Source organism: Lissotriton helveticus, chromosome 3_1 (genome assembly GCF_964261635.1).
Source record: "Lissotriton helveticus chromosome 3_1, aLisHel1.1, whole genome shotgun sequence".
NCBI classification, from domain to species: Eukaryota; Metazoa; Chordata; class Amphibia; order Caudata; family Salamandridae; genus Lissotriton; species Lissotriton helveticus.
The window spans coordinates 270,050,935-270,075,326 of NC_136061.1; the positions used below are offsets into that span (position 1 = coordinate 270,050,935).

At 44.0% G+C, this 24,392-nt stretch overlaps 1 protein-coding gene across 2 annotated transcripts in view; it reads right to left on the reverse strand.

The window, feature by feature from the left end:
- Positions 1–5,925: 5,925 nt before the first annotated feature.
- Positions 5,926–24,392, reverse strand: part of MRM1 (mitochondrial rRNA methyltransferase 1) — a 108,720-nt gene continuing 90,253 nt past the window's right edge. Inside the window, exons 4-6 of one of the 2 annotated variants that reach the window (XM_078679783.1) lie at positions 9,769–9,889; positions 7,075–7,194; positions 5,926–6,973 (exon numbers count right to left, since the gene is read on the reverse strand). In XM_078679783.1, the coding sequence (XP_078535909.1) occupies positions 6,933–6,973; positions 7,075–7,194; positions 9,769–9,889 (282 nt within the window). In that variant the 3' untranslated portion in view covers positions 5,926–6,932. The remainder of the gene's footprint in view (positions 6,974–7,074; positions 7,195–9,768; positions 9,890–24,392) is intronic. The other variant, XM_078679782.1, reaches the window with a different exon arrangement.

The following is a 24,392-nucleotide window of genomic DNA, read 5'->3' on the forward strand; positions in this document are numbered from 1 at the left end:
CGGAAGACCTATTTCGCTCAAAACTGCCCAGAGCTTCCTCCCTGGGACCAGGCGAAGGCAGCCCGCAGGTCAACAAAAGCAACATACAGGCTGCCTTCGCCAAGCACCACCGTCCCCCACTGCAGCAGAGCAAAGCGAAACACCTGGTCGACTGTACTTGTAGCCCGCCGAAAACCAGCCTGATAGGGGGACAGGGCATTGTTCTCATCAACCCAATTCATTAGTTTATTTACCACCATCCTCCCTACCACTTTTTGGACAGTGGCAAACAAGCTTATCGGCCTGTAATTAACCGGGAGAGACCGATCCCCTTTTTTAGGTCGAAGCACGACCTGCATTCAATGCGTAAGCATTGATTGCAGTGCTTCGACAACTATTGCTACCCGTTTTTGGGAATGTGGACAGGAGAGGGTGCACGAGCGCAGATCTGCTCAGTTTTTACCTCGTGAGCGCGCACGGCGCCATGCCCCTCTCCTGCCTCATTCCCTTGCGCAAACACTCTACACTCACGCATGCGCACATACACACACTGCATACACACACGCACCCTCCCTTAAACAGACACACGCGCACACAGACAGACAGACGCACGCACAGACACACTCAAACATACACACACGCGTACACCCCACCCCCACTCACCCCTCCTCTCCCTCAACACACTCACCTGTTCTGGCGGTGCTCGGCGGCGGTTCTGCCTCTCGGGCGGCGATAGCGCTTTGCGGGGCTCTCTCACCACATGAGAGCCTCGCCTTCCCCATGCGCCCGGCCGCTCTTCACCCGGTCCCCCATCTCGGGACCGGGACTGAATCCGGAGACTTCGTGGCTCTCTCTCGCTCTCTCCGCGATGGGGCGGGACTTCCGGTTGGGGCCGCGATGGGATTCGCCGGCTGCCCAACCGCTTCCGGGTCGTCGCAGGCAGCGCGGCGGCCCGGCGGGGACTTGTTCACATATTTTTCTTTTTTGTGTCTTCTCCTCGTCGTTGGCCATACAGATGGACGCAAAGCTCAGAGAAAAGGTAAGAAGGCGCCATGATGTGAAACTTACGACTTTTTGCTTCAAAGCTCGTGCTATTCAGACCAAGAGACAGAGAGTCACGTGCAGAGCTGAATGTGTCCATGTTTGCCTATCCTGGAAGTTCGTGTCTGATTTGAGCAGCTGCGCGGTACTGCTCTGGGTAACTAGAAGTGGTTTGATATTTTACTAGAGTTGGCAGTCATTCTACATGAACAGTGTATTGTCTTTCTTATCTATACCGTGAATAAACACCATACTTTCTACTGAACCTTAATTAATCAATTAATTAATTTGCCACGCTCATGTAGGGTGCATTTGGTCCAGGGACCCCTTCAGGACAGCACATTTGGTGCATAATATCAATAACATCATATTGCTGGGAAATGGGTGCATTTGGAAGCAGTTCAAATGTGGGAACTGTAATGGGCAAAGGCAGAGGATATTGGGTTTTGTGCGAACAACCATGCCATTAGCCCCTTTTTACTTTTTACTGACTTCCCTGCTTGCTTTTCCGTCGGTGTACTTCAGTCTGTGAGTCCACTGTATGTTCCATCTGTTTTCTTTGACTGTCCACTGCAGAACATTATGATTTGCTGAGCAGGGGGCACTTAAAATGTACCCCTATCTATTACAGAGTGAGGCAGCTGTCACTCAAACCCAGCTATGAGGAGATTACCAGATGGTGACAGCTCGATCAATAGTTTGAGAACACAGTCTGTTTTAAGGGTAAACCTGTGAGGAGAAGGCCTACTACCGCAGGTAAAATCCACTCAGATCCCTCAACTGGAGTCCTTCATTCCGCCTGGGAGTCTGTGGTGGGCTTTATAGTGTAACACCCTTATGTGCCTTGTGTTTGGACGCGTGTGGTGTCATGGAGTGGGGGTGTGGGTATCCACTCCCATGGTGTATAGCATGCTGAAAAAAATTGTAGTTATTTGTAATATCAATACATCTAAGTCACGTAAATACAACATATGTTGCATTACAAATGCTATAGGTGTCACATTTGCGAAAGTTATAACTATAGGCATTGTAAATGACAAAGCTATTAATTTAGCTATTTTCAAAACCAACACATAAATAAAAAAATTGTCATTTACAAGACCAATAGCTCAAACTTTCCTAATGCGAGACCTATTGCATTGCAAATGCTGGTTATATATAGGTATGATGGTCGCTCCCCTCCATAGTTTGGGGACAGCTGTTCCCTTCGCAATAGCGTTTCCCAGAAGGAATACATATCTGGCCCACCTCACCTTGTCGTTTGTAAAAACATCAGAGGGTACACCATCTAAACCCGGGGCCCTTCCCCCGGGGGCAGTGCATATTGTGACTTCAGTTTCTTTGAGGGTAAATAAATTCCCAATAGGGAATACAGCTGAAATTGCTTCCACATTCTTAAACTCTGCAGTCTCAGCATATTGGGGTTTGAAATAATCCACCCAAGCACCTTCAGCAACATTATTGTCGGGTTTGTCTGGGATTCCACCTCTGCCCCACTTAACAATATTCCAGAATAATCTGGAATCCATAGCCCCCGATGCCTCCTTTAGTTCGGCCCAATGCTTTTCATCCCATGTTCTTTTTGCTAGGTATATGTTAGCTTTGTAGTGCTTCCTGGCGTCACTAATCGCTGCCCTGTCCCTGTTCCTAATTGCTCTGCCCAAACTTAACCTGGCTTCCCTGCACTGTTGATTAAACCACCTAGCCGGTTTTGGTAGTAGTTTACTATTTGTCTTGCGGGGCCTCAAGAAGTGCGGTTTTAGAAGGGAAAAGAGCTTGTCATGTATGTCAGTTATTTCCCTAGACCCTGGAATTACTGGGTTTGCATCCTCCATAGCGGTGATTGCAATGTCCACCTTAGAACTTATAAATGCCATAGATTCTGCATTAGCCAATACACTCGGCCAGGTAAGTCTGCGCATGTTGTTGGCCATAGTAGGCAGCGGACCATCAATCAATTGGGGGTTCCCTGATGTAACCAACCACCAATTATGGGTCACACAGAGGATTGTGATCACTCTCCAATCTGCCCTTGATTTCCATGTCGCATACCAACTGCCACAAGTTTAGGCTACAAAGGACATAGTCTATCCTGCTTTGGTTGCGACCATTATCGAATGTGCAGGCACCTTCCCTATCGCTCTTCGTTCTCCCATTTAGGGCTCTTAGTCCTTGCTCTAGGCAAATGGCATTCAGTTGTAATATATCTTTCGTCCACCGCCTGACCGGGGCCAAATTTAAAATTGGAACGCCCCATTGCATGTCTTCCTCTTGCCGCAAGGGATCATCGGAGCTATCCAATGGTTCGAAAGTCCTGTTTAGGTCACCAGCTACTACAACTTTATTCCCCAGGGACTGCATTTCCAGGAAAGTGGACAGAGCCTCTATAATGGGTGAATTTCCTATGATACTGCCCCTGGCATAGATGTTATAGATATCTATCCCTCCCCAGTGTTCTGACGCCATTCTTATCATTTGGCTGTCCTTGCAACCCAAATCCACCACTTTGATAGTTGCTTGTAGGCATTGCCGTACCCAAATTGTAAGGCCTCCCATCGGTCGGCCCCTCTCGCCTCTAGTAGCTGGGATTGCAAAGTTTAGATAGCCGGGAAGGAATATAGGTTCGCAGGCCCATGTCTCTTGGAATAGACATACATCAAAACCATTGATGAAGTCTATCCAGTTTTGGGATGCCAACTTGCTGCTCAACCCCGCGATGTTCCATGAAACCATCTTCCCTGAACAGGGACCATCCATAAGAACTGCTTCTGCAGAGGGCACCCCAGAGTGGCTTCTTAGAATTCCTTCATGCTCCTCCCTATCTCGATTTTTACCCTCATTATTATACATAACCTCCCGAATACCAACAGTGTTAGTTATTATTAGATCATCCTTATCAGATACCCCGGGAATTGGAGTAGACTCCCCACACATTGCCACCAAATTCACAGTTTCCCAGCTAGTACTAATATCATTTGGTTCCACACTTTCGGTTGTCAAAAGAGTTGGTACAGACTCCCCACACATATCCCAACGATTCATATTTTCCCAGTTATTCATGGTATAATCGGAATTAAATTCATCATACCCCGAGCCCTGGAGATTTTTTCCCTTTGGTCAATAAGTCCACCCCGGATCTGCCATCACTTCAAAACGATTATACGTTGGTACATTACAATGGTAAAAAATGGAAGGGAGACCCATGCCAAGGTGCCAGGTCTAACAAACTATGCTTCAAATCGAGTCAGTGCGTTGCCCGGATGTCAGGTGTAAAACAAGGGTTGCGGCAAGGACTGCACACAGTCCCTGCTGCTAAATATTTCCTATAGTAGTTATAGACTAGACAGAGATTCAAGGGCATTTCACCCAAGGTCAGGAATCTCCAACAACTTCATTCCTGTTGGCTAAAACGCAGATGACCTGCATTTTGGGGTGCAGTCAGAAACACACTACCAAGAACTAGATGAAAGATCTGGTGCGTTGTATTTAGCAATTGGACACCAGTCAATAAAGTATCCCTTGTGCATCTAGGCCTAAAGATATTTGGGCACATCTGCGCTTGTATTTATTTATCATTGATTGAGACCCTTCACAGATGCCCCACTCTGTTCTATAGCCAGACCAAGCATGGCAAAGGACCCTTTTGCCATTGTCTAACCTGGATAAGTACTACAGGTCACGTACAAAGAGTGGAACCTTCAACTCATCATTCGAGCACATCCCATACCTGCCTGGCGAGACGGTTAGTGCACATCCCTTAAGTGCACTCTGAATGCAGTGTCATAATGTATACCTCAGAATGAGAAAATAATATTGTATGTAAATGTGTTTCCTTCCCTCATTATGCTCTACCTTAATGTGTTATGATGAAAACCTATACAAAAACTATAAAAAAAAAAAAAAGTAAAGTAGTTTTCGGTCTTTCAAGTGTTCCAGGTGGTAATATGAATCAAAGTTATTGATCAGAAAAGCTAATTGCTGGAGTGTGAACGGCGGTGAACGGGCGAACCAGGCATTGTGAATCTCCCTATTCGATATCTGCAACTAAAGCTTTTGTCTTTGTAACGCAAGGGTTAGATACTCATCTATCTAACTGCTTATATCTAAATTACATGGAATAGATCTCCATGGAGATGGCACCTTGCTCTAGTGTAGAATGAGTGTGATTGTTCAACTGTTCCTGTATTCTCTACATCCACTTCGATATCTCTCTGGATCCTCTGATCGCACTAAAGACTAATACAAAGCTTCACTGAACATGTGATAACTGGCCAACACTAAGGATGTTTCGGTTGTTTAGAACGTTCTCTTTGTTAACCTAACATGAAGGCAGTAGGTAAAGCAAGTCAGATGAAAACAGATTGAATGACCTGCCTTGTTTAGTGCCTATACAGTCATGTTAGAAGGCTTTCACTGCCGACACGGATATATATCCTCCCCCCCAGAGGTTTGGATATATACTAGGTCCCAGTGTAACTATTCGAACAATAGGGAACCTTTTAAGTTGTTTTATAGTCATTTGTTTTAGGTAGTTCGACCACAAAGACGTACTAGTATATGATCAAACTCTCCATGCAAGACCTTTAGGGTACCATCTACGTAAATCATTGCAATTTCAATGTATTGCAAGAAAAGACATACCCCACGTGAATATGGAGAAAATATGACCGGGGGCAGGCCCGCTAAGTCCAATGCTTGACACACATCCATAAAAAGATGCCATTAATGTGATTTGTTAGCCCCCGTAACAGAAGTCCTGAACATAGTATCAAGACTGTAAGAGAAGCATAAGATGATGAAGTGGTTACACGGCGATGATCTTCATAGGTTTAACTTTATTGAAATCCTTCTCTTTCACCCTACAGACTGTAAATGCAAAATAACTGGTTTCAAGGAGGCACAAAATATTAGGTAAGCATATTTTATTGTACCTGCCAACTTCAATGTCATATTTTTAGATACATACATTTGTAAAATAATACAGTATACAGAAATAGGTTGGTCGCTTTGTCCGTGACACACATATTTGGGCAAATACAAAAATGGTACTGGATTACCGTTTATACATTAATAGACGTGCAAGGATGCGTGATGTGGTAGGTTGGCCTAAGTTCAGCTACAAGTCCAGACACACATTCCGAGTACCTGCCCCACTGCTACTTCACACTATCGGAGGGGACATCTATGTAGCTGTATGGTCAGTCATCACGCAAGCATTAATACACAATTCCTGGGCAGAAATGATAATGGCGCAATACCCTCCCCAAGCTCCTCATAATTTCAACTCAAGTCTAGATCACTGGAGTGAGAATGCTGCTACTGGTATGACAACAGCTTACTACATGGACTGTAAATGCACCACTGAGTAGGGCAACATTAAACTGGTGATGCTCAACTCATTTCTCAAGTCTGTGAATTTCTGAACAGGCGAACTGCAGAGATGCTTCTCTGGATCTCACAGACAGGGCTAGCACTACTGGATTTACTCATCTTCCACCTGTAAACAGTTCATGTCTACCCCGGGTTCAGAAAGAACGTAGCATCATCTTTGCAGTAAGTGACAAAACAAAAATCTATCAATGCAACTATTTTCAAGAAGATCTGGGCCAACAAAATGGAAATTCTGTCCATTCCTCAGCGAACTGCGTAAGAGCTATTTACGTGTCTTCCAGCTCTTCAGGTCCGTTTGCTATTTACTGTGGATTCAAATTGCTCCATTAAAGCTTCTAGTATTTTTAGCCATTAATTTACAGGACATGGGGTCTGGTATCCTCAGACGCACTCCTGAAGTCCCTGACCATTTTCCGCCCAAAACCAATGACAAGCATACCAGGAAATGTATAAGAACAGTCAGTGTAACAAGTGATCAAAAGTGAGCCACTCTTGGGTCAAGACGAACCAAAGCGTTTCCATCAACATGTTCTCCGTCCATATAAACCGTGTAACATTATTCCTGCAAAGAGAGGAGGGAAACTATGGTCAACAACAGAACTCCAATTGATGGGCTTCTTTAACAAGTGGTAGAGGTTAATGAGTTACTTGAAGTAATCTTACCAGCAGCAACGGAAACATTTAAGGATTCAATGCCGGGGTGCAGGACTCTTCCAGGTGGTATGGTAAGCATCATCTGGCAGAGGCTTCTCATCTCAGAGGAAATGCCATGACCTTCATTGCCTGCAGAGGTAAATACATTACAGGAAGCTCCCGCATAGGTAAGATGACATGTCACAAGACCAGACTGCAAGGTAGTTAGGAGGCTGCACAAGATGGCGGTGCAAGATCAACCACAAAGACAGGGTCTGCAGCCTTGTTTTGGAGTCACTCAGATTAAATGACATTGCGGTCAGTGGCTACAATGTAAAGTGGGAATTATTAAAACAAATACTGTTGAGTTGGGTAAGATCGACACTACAAATTCAGGCTTTTACGCAAGGAGTGGGATTAGGGACACGTACAGGAAAAGGGATCCGCAATCTTTTCATCGGCCGAGCGATATACTGATACTTTCACAAATTATGTTAACGTAAGTCTGTCTACAAAGTAAAATGCATCAGATTATACCACAATAGTTTATTATTTGTGTAAAGCATCTACTCACCAATACAGAAAGTGCATAAGTATATAAGAAAGTAACTAAAACAAGCTGAAAGTACTACCTGTGTGTAAAGTAATGGTTTTAACAAAAAAAATATATATATTTTATTTTTTTTAAAGTGTTACCCGATGGTATTTTTATTGATTAATTAGTACTGAGGCTGACACAAATGGTACATCTATTAAAAATCTAAAAGCAAGCAATACATGATAGTTTTAATTATTAGCACATGAATTAAGTATTGAGGAACAGTTAGAAAAGGGAATGTAACGTCTAGGAGTTGCACAGTTTTAGCACTTTAACATTTACTGACGAAATCAGGCCATAACTGACATCAGAAATGTCTTCTGGATAGCAGGCACAATGGTGCATGGCTGTGCACGGTTTGCTGGCCAAACACACGACTGTGTAGTGGTCGACTGTTTGTGCAGATATTTAACTAGTTGTTTACATAATGCTTTATCACAAGGGTCTCCAAGCGCTCTAATAAACGACCTACCTCATGAATATTAATGAGGTAGGTGGCAAATTGTGACCCCCTAGGATTCACTGCCATCACAGGGATGGTCGACAGCTGAAGTCAGCAGACCACCATGTTTAGGATTGCTTTTAAATAAAGGAAACCCCATGGACCACTGAATACTCCTAAAAAAATTTTGGGACCAGTCACATAGAGACATGGTCCCCTTCAGACCTATTGCCTTTGAGAAAGGGTTGCCACCTGCTTTGAGGTGTTGGTAAAATATTCATGTTTTCTATGGCACTCTGGTCACATTACATTAAAGCCTAACATAAGGAATCAGTATGTGGAAGGGATGCCCTAAACACGCCCTTCCAAATAGCGATTCCTTATGATTTCCTAGCCCATTTAGCGATTCTGTAAGATGTTACCGAATAGCTGAAAGGGGTTAGTACATTTGAAAAACACATTTTCTTGTTGCAAACCTTGCAATTTACTAAATCGCAGAATTTGCGGCAAGAAAATGCATTCGCACCTCTGGCCTTTTGTTCCAGGTTCTAGGATATGTTTGGCAGAGTTCTGTCAACGTTATCAATGCACTTGTAATCTCAAGTGTGATGTAACTACTGAGTAGAACAGACTTAAATTACGGGTTTTCGACATCAGCATTTTGCATGTCCTGCAATTTATATCAACATCGCAGACCTTGAACAATAATATCATGTGCGACCTGAAGCTCCTATAAGGCCTTACTGGCTACGCTTCTTTGTACTGAACAAGTACCGTTTGTTATTGTAATCCAACCAGATGACTCAACCTGCCTGAATACAACACTCCGGCTCCACTAGGCCTCGAAGCCGCGCATTAACCTACACAGCATTCCTACACGCTTACATCACACTGCACTGTACACCTGCCTGTACATTGTAGAGGTAAGAAACAGGTTGGAAATACAGAATGTACTGCATCCAGAAGCGAGCAGTTTTTAGATGCGTTAAGGCCATTAAATACTGCGATTTTAGCAAAATGTAGATTGCAAAATGTATATAGATGTACTGCTTATACAACAGTAGATAATAATTTAACAATAACCTTATGAAAAGTGCATTCTTCTCTGCCCCAGACCGAACCATAGGTAACATGAAACTGGATAACAGAAATGTAACTCTGAGCTACATCAGAAGCGCCCTAAAAGCATGGCTATTTGAAAAAGCACAAACTAAAACACCTGCCCACCTGCCACACACACACGCACACACCCGAGACACACCCACACACACACCCACCCGACACACATAGCCACAGCCACACACACACACACACACCCACCCGACACACATAGCCACAGCCACACACACCCCCACACACACTCCCGAGACACACCCACACAAACACACCCGAGACACACCCACACCAGAGACACACCCACACACACCCGAGACACCCCCCCCACCCGAGACACACCCACACACACCCACACCCGACACACATAGCCACAGCCACACCCCCCCCCCCTCCCCATGCCCTCCCCCCGCCCTCCCTCTGTCTGTCCCCGGAAGCAAACTTGCCCCAAATCCCCAGCCTAAAGCAGGACTAAGGCAGGTTGGCGTCCCAGTAATATTAATAAAAGGTGTACTTCCTATGCTTGTTATAAGCCTACTGACCCAACAGAGCTGCGGACAATCATACATACCCAGCACTAATATCGTGGGCCGGCTCCACTGGAATTCGGACGTGGTGATGACCGGGACCCCCTCGAGGGCTTCAGTCTTCCCGACCGTGCCAAGCACCTGCCACCCTTGCTCGATCTTTTCCTGAAGAGAAGAAACAAAGGAGAAAGTCAGCCAGATTCAGGCCCTCGCAAACCTCAAAAAGTTTGCATCTGTTCATTGTGGAAGATTTCAAGCTCATTGTACTATTCTGTGCGCTCAGAACCCGGTGATGGCAGCAGCGTAAAGTCGGATGCAGCTAAAATAATGGTTTCACCTAAAAATGCTTTACAAGCTGTAGTAAAAGAAAACAATTCAATCGGGGAGCAATGTAAATCCACGTCTAACAGGAAGTGACGGCTAATAACTCAAGGCCTTCTAGAAAGGAAATTATCGGCTGCAGCTCAAGCTAGACCGAAGTAAATAAGAAAAGTGTCTAAAAACTGTCAATCACAAGAACCGAGGAGACATCCCTCTTAAACACGACTATTCACTGCACACCCCACTGTAACACAATACAGAGAAAAATAACACATTGTATGACAACAAGAACAGAGGAGACACCCATCTTGAAAAATAATACTACTCACTGCACACCCCACTGTAACAGAACACACTCAATCATATAGAGAAAAAGAACACACTGTATTGTGTCAAGAACAGAGGAAACATCCCTCTTGGATAAGACTATTCACTGTACTCCCCACTGTAACCATATCACATGACGACAAGAACAGAGGAAACATCCCTCTTGGATACGACTATTTACTGTAACCCCACTGTAACACAATACCACATGACAAGAACAGAGGAAACATCCCTCTCGAACAGGACTATTCACTGTACACCCCTTTGCAACAGACGCTGTCAATCATATACCTGCCATTGCTGTGACAAGTAAGCACACTACACCACAAACGTACCAACACTCTTGCTGGTCTTAACTTGCAGTGCTGGCTGACAGCGGCCCTGGATCTCTGTAAAACATGCAATCTCTGCTGCGCCATGCAGCCTATTCCCGCTCTTCCGGAAATAAAGATGCGCCTGTTCCGCTCTTCCCGGAAACAATCACACTTTTTGCTCCTGGTGATTTCTATGGCTGTGACAGGGGCGGTTCTTCTATGTGGGCGGAGGAGCGTCGCCCCACTGCTTTCTCGCAGTGCGATAAGCAGTAACATAAAATGGTATAAATACCTTTAGGTTACTGCTTCTCGCACTGCGAGAGAGCAAAACGGTTTAATTTGGGACAGGCGGTGGGTGGGCCTGCAACAAGGCAGGGGATGAGTGGCTAGACCAATGTTGCGGGCCCTGACTGTCTCGTCGGCCCTCTGTGGCCAACCAAACTAGTGAGGCGCACTCTGCCATTTTCGCATTGTAGGCATGCAGCCTACTTGAAGAAAATGGCCTTCCCATAGGAGCCCAGCTGGGCACTGTCCCCACCAATCACAACGCTGCCAATTCAGCACTGTGATTGGCTGAGAGGAGGGGAGGGAGCCAGGCTGCCCGTTTCCTAAGAGGAGCAGAGAAGAAGAGACGACGCGGGACTGGATCGGGCCAGCTAATGCAAGTTATATGCGTTATTATTATTATTATTATTATTAATTTTAATTAAAATTAAACCAAACCCCCCCCCCCCTTTCGGCCACCCCAGACAACTGCTGGAGATGCCCCGAGTTACCCTGTCAGGCGAATATTAGAAAAGACGCATTTAAGTCTATGCTCCCATACCCAGCGGCACCTCCTTTCGTACCTCCACAAGAAGAGTTTCCCAGGTGAACCAGAAAGGACCGGGTAATACAAAGTAATCAAAAAGAGTTTTTCCTTTCTGTGTTTGTTCAATTATGATGTGAGTATTCACAGCTTTATACAATCAACCATTGGTAATCTAGTTATACAAATACATATGTCTCAACACATGAAATCTTATCCTTCCATTATTTTATTTCTTTAAAAAACATAATTAAATTCAGAAATGATCCAAAGCATCCTGCTTGGTACAATTAAAAACATCAGCATATGAATGCTATTACAAAGATAAAAAAGGTTTTTTTACATAGAAAATACTTCATAAAAGGTGAAACACAACTAAAGTGGTCCTATTCAAAATACATCAAGTAATCTATGTTTCACTGACTCCTAAATAGCAAAGGTTATTCCAATACAAATAGATCAAATACAATGGTATGGGGGAATGGCGGCGGTGGTGGTGAACGCTAGCCGCTAACCGCAAGAACGCTGCATTGGGCCGGATTCCCCCTCTACTGCGGATTTTGTTCTCGCGGCAATTTGCAGGGAGCCGCGGCCTCGTCTCCCGTGTTTCAAGTTTCAAGCAAGGGGCACTCCGGTATTCCTTCGGGAGTGTTGCTGGTCTCGGAGACTCGGCTACCTGGGAGTTTCACATTTTATAACTAGACTCTGTTCCTATCGGCGGATTTACTGGGCTTCGAATACGAAGCTGGGGGCATAAAAAAGGACTTACCTCTGGATTTCACGCTGCTCTGGGGGCCCCCCGAGGATGTTGTTGTTGTGAACGCGGCAGAAAACACATGGAAGTTGCTGAGGCAGCCCGAGGCAGTCCGCGGTTGGAATTTTCTCCTATGGCTGGGGCCAGAGTTGGAGCGGGAGCCGGAGCAGAGGTCGGGGCTTGGTGATTCCTACCGTAGTGCTGGGATAAGAAGCTCAAGAATTTTCTCACACTGCAAGCTTCACTGTGAGTAACTGTTGGTTGGCTGTATACTGTTGTTAGTAACATTAAGAAGTATCTAAGGGGGCGCTCCTTGATAGAATTTTACGCCAAATGGGGCAAGCCTCAAAAGGAAGGAGAAGAGCCTATTAAGTCCACCTAAGTCGAGCTGGCTGCTCGCCAGAAAGCAAGGACTCGCTTAACCTTAGCTAGAAAGGCCTCACGAAAAGCAGCCAAAGATAACGACGGGGGTCATTTGAACTTACCGGCCCAGAGGAGGGGGGTGGAGAGCAAGCCCCCACTGTTGCCGCCACGAGTCCACTCGTGCAGCCCACAGCGCCGCCGCTCCGGGACTACATCTCCCGGCGGCCCTAGCGGCGGCGCTGCTTCTGACACACCAGGGAAGCGCCAGGAGGCGCCTAAAAGGAGAGCTCCGCTCCGCGGGACGCCGGGCAAAGCCCGGGCAAAGGGCGGGCAAAGGGCGGGCAAAGGGCGGGCACTCTACGGCCCTCAGAGGACCCGAGAAGGACGGGACGGGCCACCCCACTTGGCTGCAACAAAGGAGGAGGTACAGAGACGTTTAATCCTTCTTATCTTTACCGCTTTGGACCGCCTACTGTTGTTGTTATTGGAGTTCTGTCTCCCAACTACTATGTCCATCTGGGAGGAGCTGAATGCCCTGTGTGGCACAAACTATGGCCCGGATGTATCAACTCCCCCCATAGTGGGCAGAGACACTGTCCAAATAATCCGCACTCCCCAGGATGTACCTTCACCCCCCGAAACTATCCTTTCTACCGACCAATTGTGCTGTAGTCCCTCATTATCCCCTCCCAAACCAACCCTATTAATGTCGGATAAGGCTGGGACTCGAACAAATGACTCTGTATCGCCCCCCCAATTGACCCTACTGGCGCAAATAGAGCGATTGTTAAACTCCGCATTGTCACCTCTGGTTGTAAAAATCAATGATTTGGGGGACAGATTGACCAGTATTGAAAAAACTGTAAATAGGATTTATACATTAACTGAAAATACTGCTATACCCATTTGCTCTACTCTCACTACCAACCATGAAAAACCTAAGATCATTGCTCCCAGGAAAGTTCAATCTTTTGACTCCACTCTTACTGCACCCAATCCAAGTGGCAGCAATGCTACTTTTAATCCCGCACATGTCCCCAACATAGTTCCTAGGATTTCTCAACAAAGAAGGCATCGAATCAATATACCCCCTGAAGCCGCCCCATACGTCACCGTTCTTTCTGGGGTCCCTCCACTCAGTCAGGGCAAACGTGAATTACATCAGGACTTGCTGTATAAAGCCATCTTTTGGCTCAAAAACAACAGACTGCTACCACCTGCTCTAGATGGCGGGATCCTGAGCGTCAGGAGGGTGGGGTGGCTAGGGATGTTGCCCAAAGATATTCCAGGGGACTTGATACTAATTAAATTTAAACACAGCAACATTGCCCCTTATTTACGATCTACTCAGCCCAAAGTTGGAGATGGTCCCATCTGTATCTGGGACCTGTATGACTTTTATCCTGGACCCCGAGCACCGAATTATAATACCTGGTGAAAAGGAGTCTCTGTACATCTTGGGCTATTATTTTGATTATTGCGATTAGTTGATTTGCTAAACTTATTATTATTATTTTTTTTTAAATAGTCGGTTTTCTTTTAATCTTGAAATGAATTGTTGAGTTATTTATGCATGTATGTATTTCTTTCTGTTGCTTTTATGGTTTTAAACTCAAAAACCGAATAAAGCTTACTTGATGATGATGATCAAATACAATCACAACAAAATAAAAACAAGGACCAAGTTTTTATTGTGTTGTGATTGTATTTGATCTATTTGTATAAAGCTGTGAATACTCACATCATAATTGAACAAACACAGAAAGGAAAAACTTTTTTTGATTACCTCCTTTCTTACACCTGCCTCCAGGTTTATGTTAAAACAACAATGCCAAACTGCTGAATACTCCCTACTCAGATCCAAGAATGAGGCGCAGATTTTGTACACAGAATCTCTGCTCCTGCCAGCAGTAACTTGAGAATATAGACAGAAATAATGTTCCCGCCAAACATGTATCAGAAGGTTTTTAACAATTTCTGTCAACGAAAAAAGGCATTTATTAAATTTTTAACAGCATTGGACTTCTAATTCAAGAAGCATAACAGCGAGCTGAAATAAACTGCTGGCAGGTTTTAGCAACACATTATCCTTTTCCACATTCTAAACATTAGCCTGCCTGTCAAACGTGAACATGTTTTAGGGGTTATCTCAGACCTCAATTAGGCTTTCCAAGGGAACATCTCATAACATTATGCTAAACACAAACACATGAACATCAAAACCTAAATACAAAAAACAATTAAAAATAGAAAAATGCGGAAATGAAGCGCACAGCGAGGAAGGGATACAAAGCGGCATGCTTCTAAAGAAATGATTTGCAGCCCACTCCTCTCTTCCCGAAATCACCCCTTTTCAGTTGGTCTCCAGAGACTATGGTGCCAGAGATTTCAATCACTGAACCGGTTTGCAGTGTTTGATGAGGCGAATAAAATATTCATACTACGCACCAACAGTGCAATGCTGCCCTCATGTGGTCACATTTACACTAATCCGTCGTCCGAGTTTGGAACAGCTCCCGTGACGGGATTTTAAATTATAACAGTCATGAATAAACGTCTGTGCCACTTGAATATCGTCCTTAACAGTTGTTCCTCTAGTTTTAGGACAGGTATTACCCAGCAGGCCCCCTGCATTACAAATTAGTAAAAGGAGTGATCCGCTGAACAGTAAAAAAAAAAAAAATATATATATATATATATATATATATATATATATATATATATATATAAAACTCCGATTTCTTTTTAAAAAGGAAATCCGAATGCTGTACACCTGCCAGGAGGACGCCGTACCCCACAGAATGACCTAAATGATTTAAATAATAAAAAGCAGATGACAAAAATGGCGTCATTCATGTCAATATTCATTAGAAAAACAGACCGAACCCGCGACACCCACACTATTGAGGGTCAGTCCGTTTCTCCGGTCAGAGAACCAGTGGGTTTAAAAAGAATATAGACAGTTGTGGCAGGCAGCCTTTTGATCTTTTTTTTGTATTGATCATCGGGACTAGCTTGTATAACCCATTGCCGTGTGCATGGGCGTAGGAGACTCTAAATTTCTGGGGGGGACAGGGACAACCTTGTGGACTTTCCAGTGACCCTATACAAATCGCCCATTGTGCGAGACCGTACGCGCGTTAAACGTATACAATCGCATAGTTATGAAGAGAAATATTGAGAAAGGCAGGCAAGTAGTCACAGTGTAGGGTGTTGCAGTGATGAACAGCCTACAATAACACCAGTGTCTGTGGGGGGCTGCTTGCATTCTTGGGTCTGTGCTGAGCACCCCCAGCTGCTCAGAGGCCCCAGCTGACGTGGTGTTATGTACTGGAGTCTGTCACCAGGCAATGTCGGGCCTAGACAGGCTGAAAGACATGAAACCTATTGAGTGCAGTGCATTGAAGGGTGAGTGATGTCTGTGTGAGTATAGGGTGGGCAGTGTGCCTGTGTGAGTCCTTGGTGAGTGATGTCTGTGTGAGCGCAGGGTCAGCAGTGTGCCTGTGTGAGTGATGTCTGTGACAGTGCAGGGTCGGTGATGTCTGTGTGAGCGCAGGGTGAGCAGTGTGCCTGTGTGAGTCCAGGGTGAGTGATGTCTGTGTGAGTGCAGGGTGAGCAGTGTGCCTGTGTGAGTCCAGGGTGAGTGATGTCTGTGTGAGTATAGGGTGAGCACTGAGCCTGTGTGAGTCCTGGGTGAGTGATGTCTGTGTGAGTATAGGGTGAGCAGTGTGCCTGTGTGAGTCCAGGGTGAGTGATGTCTGTGTGAGTGCAGGGTGAGCAGTGTGCCTGTGTGAGTCCAGGGTGAGTGATGTCTGTGTGAGTATAGGGTGAGCACTGTGCCTGTGTGAGTCCTGGGTGAGTGATGTCTGTGTGAGTATAGGGTGAGCAGTGTGCCTGTGTGAGTCCAGGGTGAGTGATGTCTGTGACAGTGCAGGGTTGGTGATGTCTGTGTAAGCGCAGGGTGAGCAGTGTGCCTGTGTGAGTCCAGGGTGAGTGATGTCCGTGTGAGTGCAGGGTGAGCAGTGTGCCTGTGTGAGTGCAGGGTGAGTGATGTCTGTGTGAGTATAGGGTGAGCAGTGTGCCAGTGTGAGTCCTGGGTGAGTGATGTCTGTGTGAGCGCAGGGTGAGCAGTGTGCCTGTGTGAGTCCAGGGTGAGTGATGTCTGTGTGAGTGCATGGTGAGCAGTGTGCCTGTGTGAGTCCAGGGTGAGTGATGTCTGTGTGAGTGCATGGTGAGCAGTGTGCCTGTGTGAGTCCTGGGTGAGTGATGTCTGTGTGAGTGCATGGTGAGCAGTGTGCCTGTGTGAGTCCAGGGCGAGTGATGTCTGTGTGAGCGCAGGGTGAGCAGTGTGCCTGTGTGAGTCCAGGGTGAGTGATGTCTGTGTGAGTGCATGGTGAGCAGTGTGCCTGTGTGAGTCCAGGGTGAGTGATGTCTGTGTGAGTGCATGGTGAGCAGTGTGCCTGTGTGAGTCCAGGGCGGGTGATGTCTGTGTGAGTGCAGGTTGAGCAGTGTGCCTGTGTGAGTCCAGAGTGAGTGATGCGGATGGGTGAATGCTGGCTTAGTGATGTGTCAGGGAAGGGCGAGCAATGGGTCTATGAGTGCAGGGTGACTGTGCGAATGCAGGGAGAGAGATGTATCTGTGCAAGTGCAAAGAGACTTGTCTGGCTACTCCCAGAGATGTATTGGCCAAGATACCTCTTTCTCAAATGTGCTTAAGAATGCACCATTTGCCCACTCTTTTTTCAAAATGTTCTCGTGGGAGAACCTCCGAATCCCCCATAGGTGGTTGGGCCTCGCTCGCTGCGCGCGCTCGTCACAGTGCAGTATTTACGCCCACCACTTTCAAATGTCACCAGCCGCCCCTGCCTTTTAAATGAAAATTACAGTGTAGGCATAAGGTGATCACATATCATTTCACACACTGACAAATCTGAATACACAATGTAATACAGCAATGTCTAGCACCATCCCCTAAATGAATATTAAAAAAAAACCTTTGACCTAATGTCAGATGTGTCAGTACGAATCTAGTTATACTGAAAACATTGACAGTCTTAAGTATCACAGTAGTTTAAGGAAGAAAGTCTTGAAAATTTCCAAAAGGCTTCCTCAGAGTTCTTAAAGAACACTACAGCACGTCAACACAGAGCATTATATAAGTGTCCAATCTGCGGCTGGGCTGCGCCGCGCCGGGCCCGAGAAGAGACCTGCACCTGGTGTGCCCAGAGAACCAAAGGTGTGTGCGGGGCTGTGTGGGGTGACCTGGGGCTGCGATGTATACACTCACTGCACTGACTGCATGCCAAGAACAACGGTGCAGGACGCTGCTCACAAATGGACAGTGACAAGAATGACAGAACAGAAGGTAGCGCTAGCAACCCTAGCCTATGCGTTAAAAACACACGAATGTCCATTTTCGCACAACAATCTCCAAAATCTTTTCCCATCTTCCTACCTCGCAGATATTTCATTCGCCCCTTGAAAGCCTTGTAAGCGGCCGTCTGATTAATTCCCAGTCCTTATGAGGTTAGATTTCTCACGTCCGCGCTCATAAAACTAAATCTACTTTGTAAGCCTCATTCAGATAATTAGAAAAGTATCACATTTAAGCAAGAATATTGAGCCACAATGCCCGTGAATAGCCGAATTTAGAGACAGGCCTGCAAACACTAGTCCGCGGTGACATTTACACAATTCCAATCTATAATTACAGAAACACGGCATGAAAGGGCCCTTTGTTATCGGGAGTTATTCAAAGTGCGGAATTAAGACAGAACATACGTGGGCACAATTTAAACAAAATGCGACGAGGAGAGGGCTTTCACGCACTATAAATAAAAAAAATTAAAAAGCAGCACTGGCAGCATAGGTGAGGGGGCGAGGCTGCTGAGCCGAGGCTCAGGCTGCACTCCAGACTCCACTCAGTCACAACTTGTAAACCCCACACCCCCACCACTTTCAAATGTCACCAGGCGCCCCTGGCAATGCAGTGTAACAGCTCTTGCCCCTACTTACAAGTTAACCGAGCGTCAGAGCGTGCTGCTGCCTGCAGCCCTTCTGTCTTCAAGCCGGCAATAGAGAAGTCCGACGACGAGGTCAGGTCAGCCAGCAAATCAGCAAGAGCACTGGCTACAGGCAGCTGAGGTGAGAACTAAATAATTCCCTGAGCCTCAGGGGTGCTGCGCCACACAGAGACTTCAAAAGAGCAGAGGCAGGGGGGCGAGTGGCCTATGACGTCACCTTATGCTGTGACTATCGGATCATTTGAGAGGCGCCAGGTCAAATGCAGGGCCATTAGGACACACATCACCTCTCGCACTTCGCACTTTTTTTCGCGCGCTAATGGCCTGCCAATCTCCCTCTCAGGAGGTAGAGGGGAAATTTGTTTGACCCCTCGTCACCCCCACCCTTGTCCCCTGTGTACCCCCCACTCCAAAATCTGGGGGGGATATGTCCCCCGCGTCCCCCACAGTTCCTACGCCCATGGCCGTGTGCGCACTATGCACTTTTAAAATGTTACGTTTTGCGAGGTTTTCAATGAGCATGTCCGCACATACAATAGATGTGCAGGCGGCGGGGTGTGAAGGTGTGCCTTTTAGGAACAGTGGAATGTATCCTGATGCACGTTGGAGGGTTGCACACCACTAATCCCCTCGGCAGCATTTGTAAATGTGTACCGCAAGTGCCTGTCGGCCACTGACTGTGGCACCAATCCCCTCACGCCACCATTTGTTCCACTGAACAATGCAGTAATACAGCACAATCAGTGTCTTCAAACACATCTGCCCAAAACCTTAGAAAGCTCTTCTGTCACTCATCGAGGATCAATTACCGCGGAACTGATCCCTCAATATGTAGGAAACAACCGTCACCTCGGTCTAAAGCAAGGGAGTAAGCTGCCCGCTCTTCATCAAGAACACATCTTGGGAATAAAGAACCTTGCAGGATATGGACGCATCACGTTATCCAGGAACGCGGCGAGTGTTGTGTACCTTTAAGAACGTGTTCTCGTGTTGCTACAGGAGCTTAATATGTAGTTGATAATATTATTTGTTTGAGCATTCCGATCCGTCAGTAGTTCTCACTGGACAAACTGCTTTACTTGAAGCAGCTGACCTGAGAGAAGGACTGAGGAAAGGAAGCTCCGTTGGTACTTTACTATTTGAATAAATAACTTGGATTCACATTATCTCTGGAGTTTTACTTAACAAATTGGCGACGATTTCTACCAACGGAAGAACCCACAAGAACTCTACAAGATTTTTTGAAGCATTTCGTTCATTTTTTATAATGAAGAAATTTGCATAAAAATCTATCGTTCTTGGCCCTCGGACAACTCTACGCTTACTGAAATTTGTAACGTATCAGTGTTTTGATATTTTGGGAAGAAGATTTTGTTCACCGGCTTTATTTTAACATAGCGGCATCTTTCAAAGTGCGCGCTCGAGACACAGAATCCTTTCGGCTTTGGAACGTCTACTCGAGTGACCTCTTACACGGTACGTTACGGGCACACAAACTTCCTGATGACGTGTGCTACGTAAATCACGTACGCGAGGTCACGCTGACGTGCCGCCATTTTGGATTTTTGTTCGTGTCTCAGAATTCATCATCGCAAGCCGAGTGAAAGCCGAGTGAAAGTCAATACTCATTTTAAAAGTTACCTTTCAGTATAGTTCAGTTTTATTGATCACATTTTTACTTTCTTCAGTTCCTGGAACATCATTTATAAGAATTTAAGGAACAATTTTACCCTTTCTGATATTTTTTTAAGCAATTTAAGAACTCTCTTATAGGGAAAAGTAGTAGTTTAATTGTGAGATGGCTTCTCAACAAAACTTTACTATTCAAAATCCTTTACCATTTTGGTCTTCTGGTAGTGACCCTCCTATTAAGTGGTTGGAATGGAAAGTGTATTTTTTAAACTTTATAAAGGCTATTGATGTTGACAAAAAAATGAGTGCAGAAAGGAAAAAGACTTTTACTTTACTCTCTTGGCCCAGCTGGTTTAAAAACCTATGAAAAATGCAAAAGAGTACAATCAGTGGTGATATGGATGAATTTGTGATTATTTTGAAAGACTTTGACAATCACTTTTCACCGAAAGTCTGTATTGGCATAACCAGATACAAGTTTTTTTCATAGAAAACAAGAGTCTAACGAAACCATCGATGAATAGGTCTCTGCTTTAAGATTAATAGCTGAAGATTGCAAATTTGACCATTTGGAAGATCAGTTAATAAGAGACCAAGTTGTGATGCACACTAGTGATACTTCTATTCAAGACCGTTTGTGGATTAATGGTGACTCAGAATTAAAAGATATTTTAGCATTAGTAAGAAAAGCAGAACTTTCAAGCAGAAGTGCTGAAGCTTTAAAGAAAGAAAACAAGACAGAGGACAAGTGTGAAAATATAGTCAGTAAAATCAGAGACAAATCTTCTGAAAAATATTAAAAAACGAATATAAAGAATACTAAACGTGATTCTCCTAAGGAAAAGGAAGGTTTAAAATGTTTTCGCTGCGGAAGTAGTTTGTATCTCGCTAACATCAAGAGTTGTCCTGCCTTAAAGCATAAGTGCTCAAATTGCAATATTGTAGGTCATTTCGCAAAAGTTTGTTACAGAAAGAAGTCAGTCAAGGTGAAATGTGTAGATGCTGAAAGTGTTACTAGTTCTAGTGAAGATGATAACTCAGTTAAAAAAATCTCATTTAACACTGTTTTAGATGATAAGGATACTGGAAATTTGAGAGAATTGTTTTTGTTAAACATCACTGACAAAGAAAATAACAGAAAGAAACCCCTTTGTTTATTATCTTTAGGTGATGTTGATGTCCAGATATATGCGGATTCTGGTTCCCCATATACGATAGTTAATGAATCAATTTGGAAAAGTAGGTTTGTTAAGAAACTTGGCAATGAATTATTACCATCAGATATTCGACCAGTGGGGTTTTCTAATGAGAAAATAGATATAGTTGGATATAGAGCTCTTCTTTTTAGATTTAAAGGAAGAGAGGCCTATGGAAAATTGTATATCTCAAGGAAAGGTCCGTCCGTACTAGGATGGATTGATCAGGGAGTCTTGGAATAATACTTAACCCTAACAGTGAGAATCCAGTAATGTTACTAGATGATAATTCAGATTTTTGTAAGGAAATCTTGAATGTCTATCCAAATGTCTTTAAAAAATATTGGAAGGTTAAATGATTTCAAACATAAAATTGTTTTGAAACCAGATGCATTTCCTAAAGTACACAAGGTAAGGAACATTCCTATTGTGTTAAGAAAAGAAGTTCAGCTGGAACTTAAAAAACTGGTTCAAGCGGACATCATTGAACCTATCGAGTCATCACAATGCATTTCTCCCATTGTGGTGGCTCGACGCAGCAATGGAAAATTGCGACTTTGCATGGATTTAAGGCATTTAAATAATAATATCGTAATTGACAAGTTTCCGTTACCTAAGATTTCAGAAATGTTAAGTTTGATTAAGGATGCAAGTTGGTTTTCAACAATAGACTTGTCAGCCGCTTACCATCAGATTCCACTCACTGATGAAAGCAAATATTTAACTGCATTTATAACCCCTTCAGGTTGTTTTCAATACAAGAGACTACCATTCGGTTTAGCATCTGCTGCCGCTATTTTTCAAAGATTAATGCATCAATTATTCAGTAAATTTGATAACGTGAGATGCGTCCAAGATGATATTCTTGTTTTTGGAAAAGATAAAGCGGTAAATGATAACATCTTGAAAGAAGTTTTAAATGTTTTGGAAAAAAGAGGGTTGACTGTGGAGCATTCTAAATGCAAGTTCGGTGTGAGATCAATTACTTACCTGGGACATGTTATCAGTAGAGAAGGTATTTCCACTAAACCTTCCCTGGTGAATGCTGTGATAAATGCTCCGAATCCAAGTAATAAAGATGAAGTAAGATCTTTCGTGGGTCTGGTTGAGTTTTACTCGAAGTTTGTCTAAGATTGAGTAAAAATTTTATTATCAGACAATTATTGAAGAACAAGTCTAAGTTTGTCTGGTCTGCGGAGTGCAAAGAGGAATTAGAAAATATCAAATGTGAGATTGCAAAAGCACCAGCCTTAAGCGCTTTTGACCCGGATTTGAATAATGTAATAACTGTGGATGCAAGTAATAAGGGGTTAGGAGGTGTTCTTTCACAGGTTGACTCAGATGGAAAGGAATTTATAATTGCTTATGCTTCTTGTTCTTTATCTCCTACTGAGGAAACATTTTCCGTGATAGAAAAAGAATCGTTAGCCTGCATTTGGTCCTTAGAGCATTTTAGGGCTTATGTTTGGGGAAAACCTTGCACTCTCAGAACCGATCACAAACCTCTAGTTAGGTTATTGACTACTGAAGGTTTATTTAATGCTTCACCCAGAATAGCCAGAATGTCTTTAAGGTTACAGGATTATATTTACAAAGTAGTTTATGTGCCTGGTAAAGAAAATGTTGTAGCTGATTTTCTTTCACGGATGCCAATCAATCTTTTGGAGAGTTATGATCATGAATGGGAGAATATTCAGGTTGCTTTAGTTCATGATCATGGTTTACCTTGTATTGATAGGAGTGATTGGGAATCATCTTATAAGAAAGATTTGGTTTTGAATGAATTATCTTCTTTCATTTCCAAGGGATGGCCTATTAAACAAGTTTTTTCAAACGAGTTGAAGCAATTGTGGGAGATTCGTGATGAACTTTCCATATTGAATGGTAATATTATACGAAATGGAAAGGTTATTCCCCCTTCAAGTTTTAAAGAAGAAATTGTCAAGATGGGTCATGAAGGTCACTGTGGTATAGTGAAAACTAAGCAAAAGATTAAGCAATGGTTTTGGTGGCCGGGAATGGATTTGTTTGTTGAAAGAATCATCAGGGATTGTGTGTGGTGTGCTAATTCAGATAAAACTCTAATAACCTTGAAACTAGCTATGGCTGAACCTATTATTCCCAAAGCGCCTTGGCACACAGTTGCCGTTCATATAATGGGACCTATTGGAGCACACAACAAGTATGTCTTAAGTGTTATTGATCTATTTTCTAGGTGGCCAGTTTTGAAAGTAGTTGAGAAAATCACTTCTGAAGTTGTAATACATTTTTAGGATTGTGTTTTTGTTGGTGAAGGATTACCAGTATTATTGATTAGTGACAATGGAGTACAGTTCACTTCAAATATTGCCAAAGATTATTTTAAGAAGGTAGGTATAAGACATTGCACTACGTCTCTATATAATCCAAGTGGTAATGGTATGATCGAAAGATTCAACAGAGTACTTAAAAATGCTATACAAGGTGCTGTGAGTAATGATTGGGAATTACAGTTATTTAAGACCATTTGGACGTAAAGAACCTCACCTCATGAGGTTTTAGGTACATCACCCTTTGCGGTTATGAGAGGGAGACCTGTACGTACTAAGTGTAATCCGGAATGGATGGTTCCAAGTGAAAAACCTTTGATTTCTTTAGAAGAGTTAAGGGATAGGATAAAAGATAAACATTTGAGGAACAAGAAAATATATGACTTAACACACAATGTGAAATTTTGTAATATCAACGTAGGATCTTGGGTCAAAGTTAAAAAACCTTGGAAGGTAAAAAAAGGTGAGAGTCAATTTTCCGAGCCGTTAAAAGTAGAAAAGATCTTTAGGGATGCGGTCCGCTTAAGTGATGGGAAGGTGTGGAATTTAAAACGTATTGCAGTTCTCAAGAGTGAAGATGGTTTGTACAAAAATACAGGAGATTCAGGTTTGTCTAAAGGG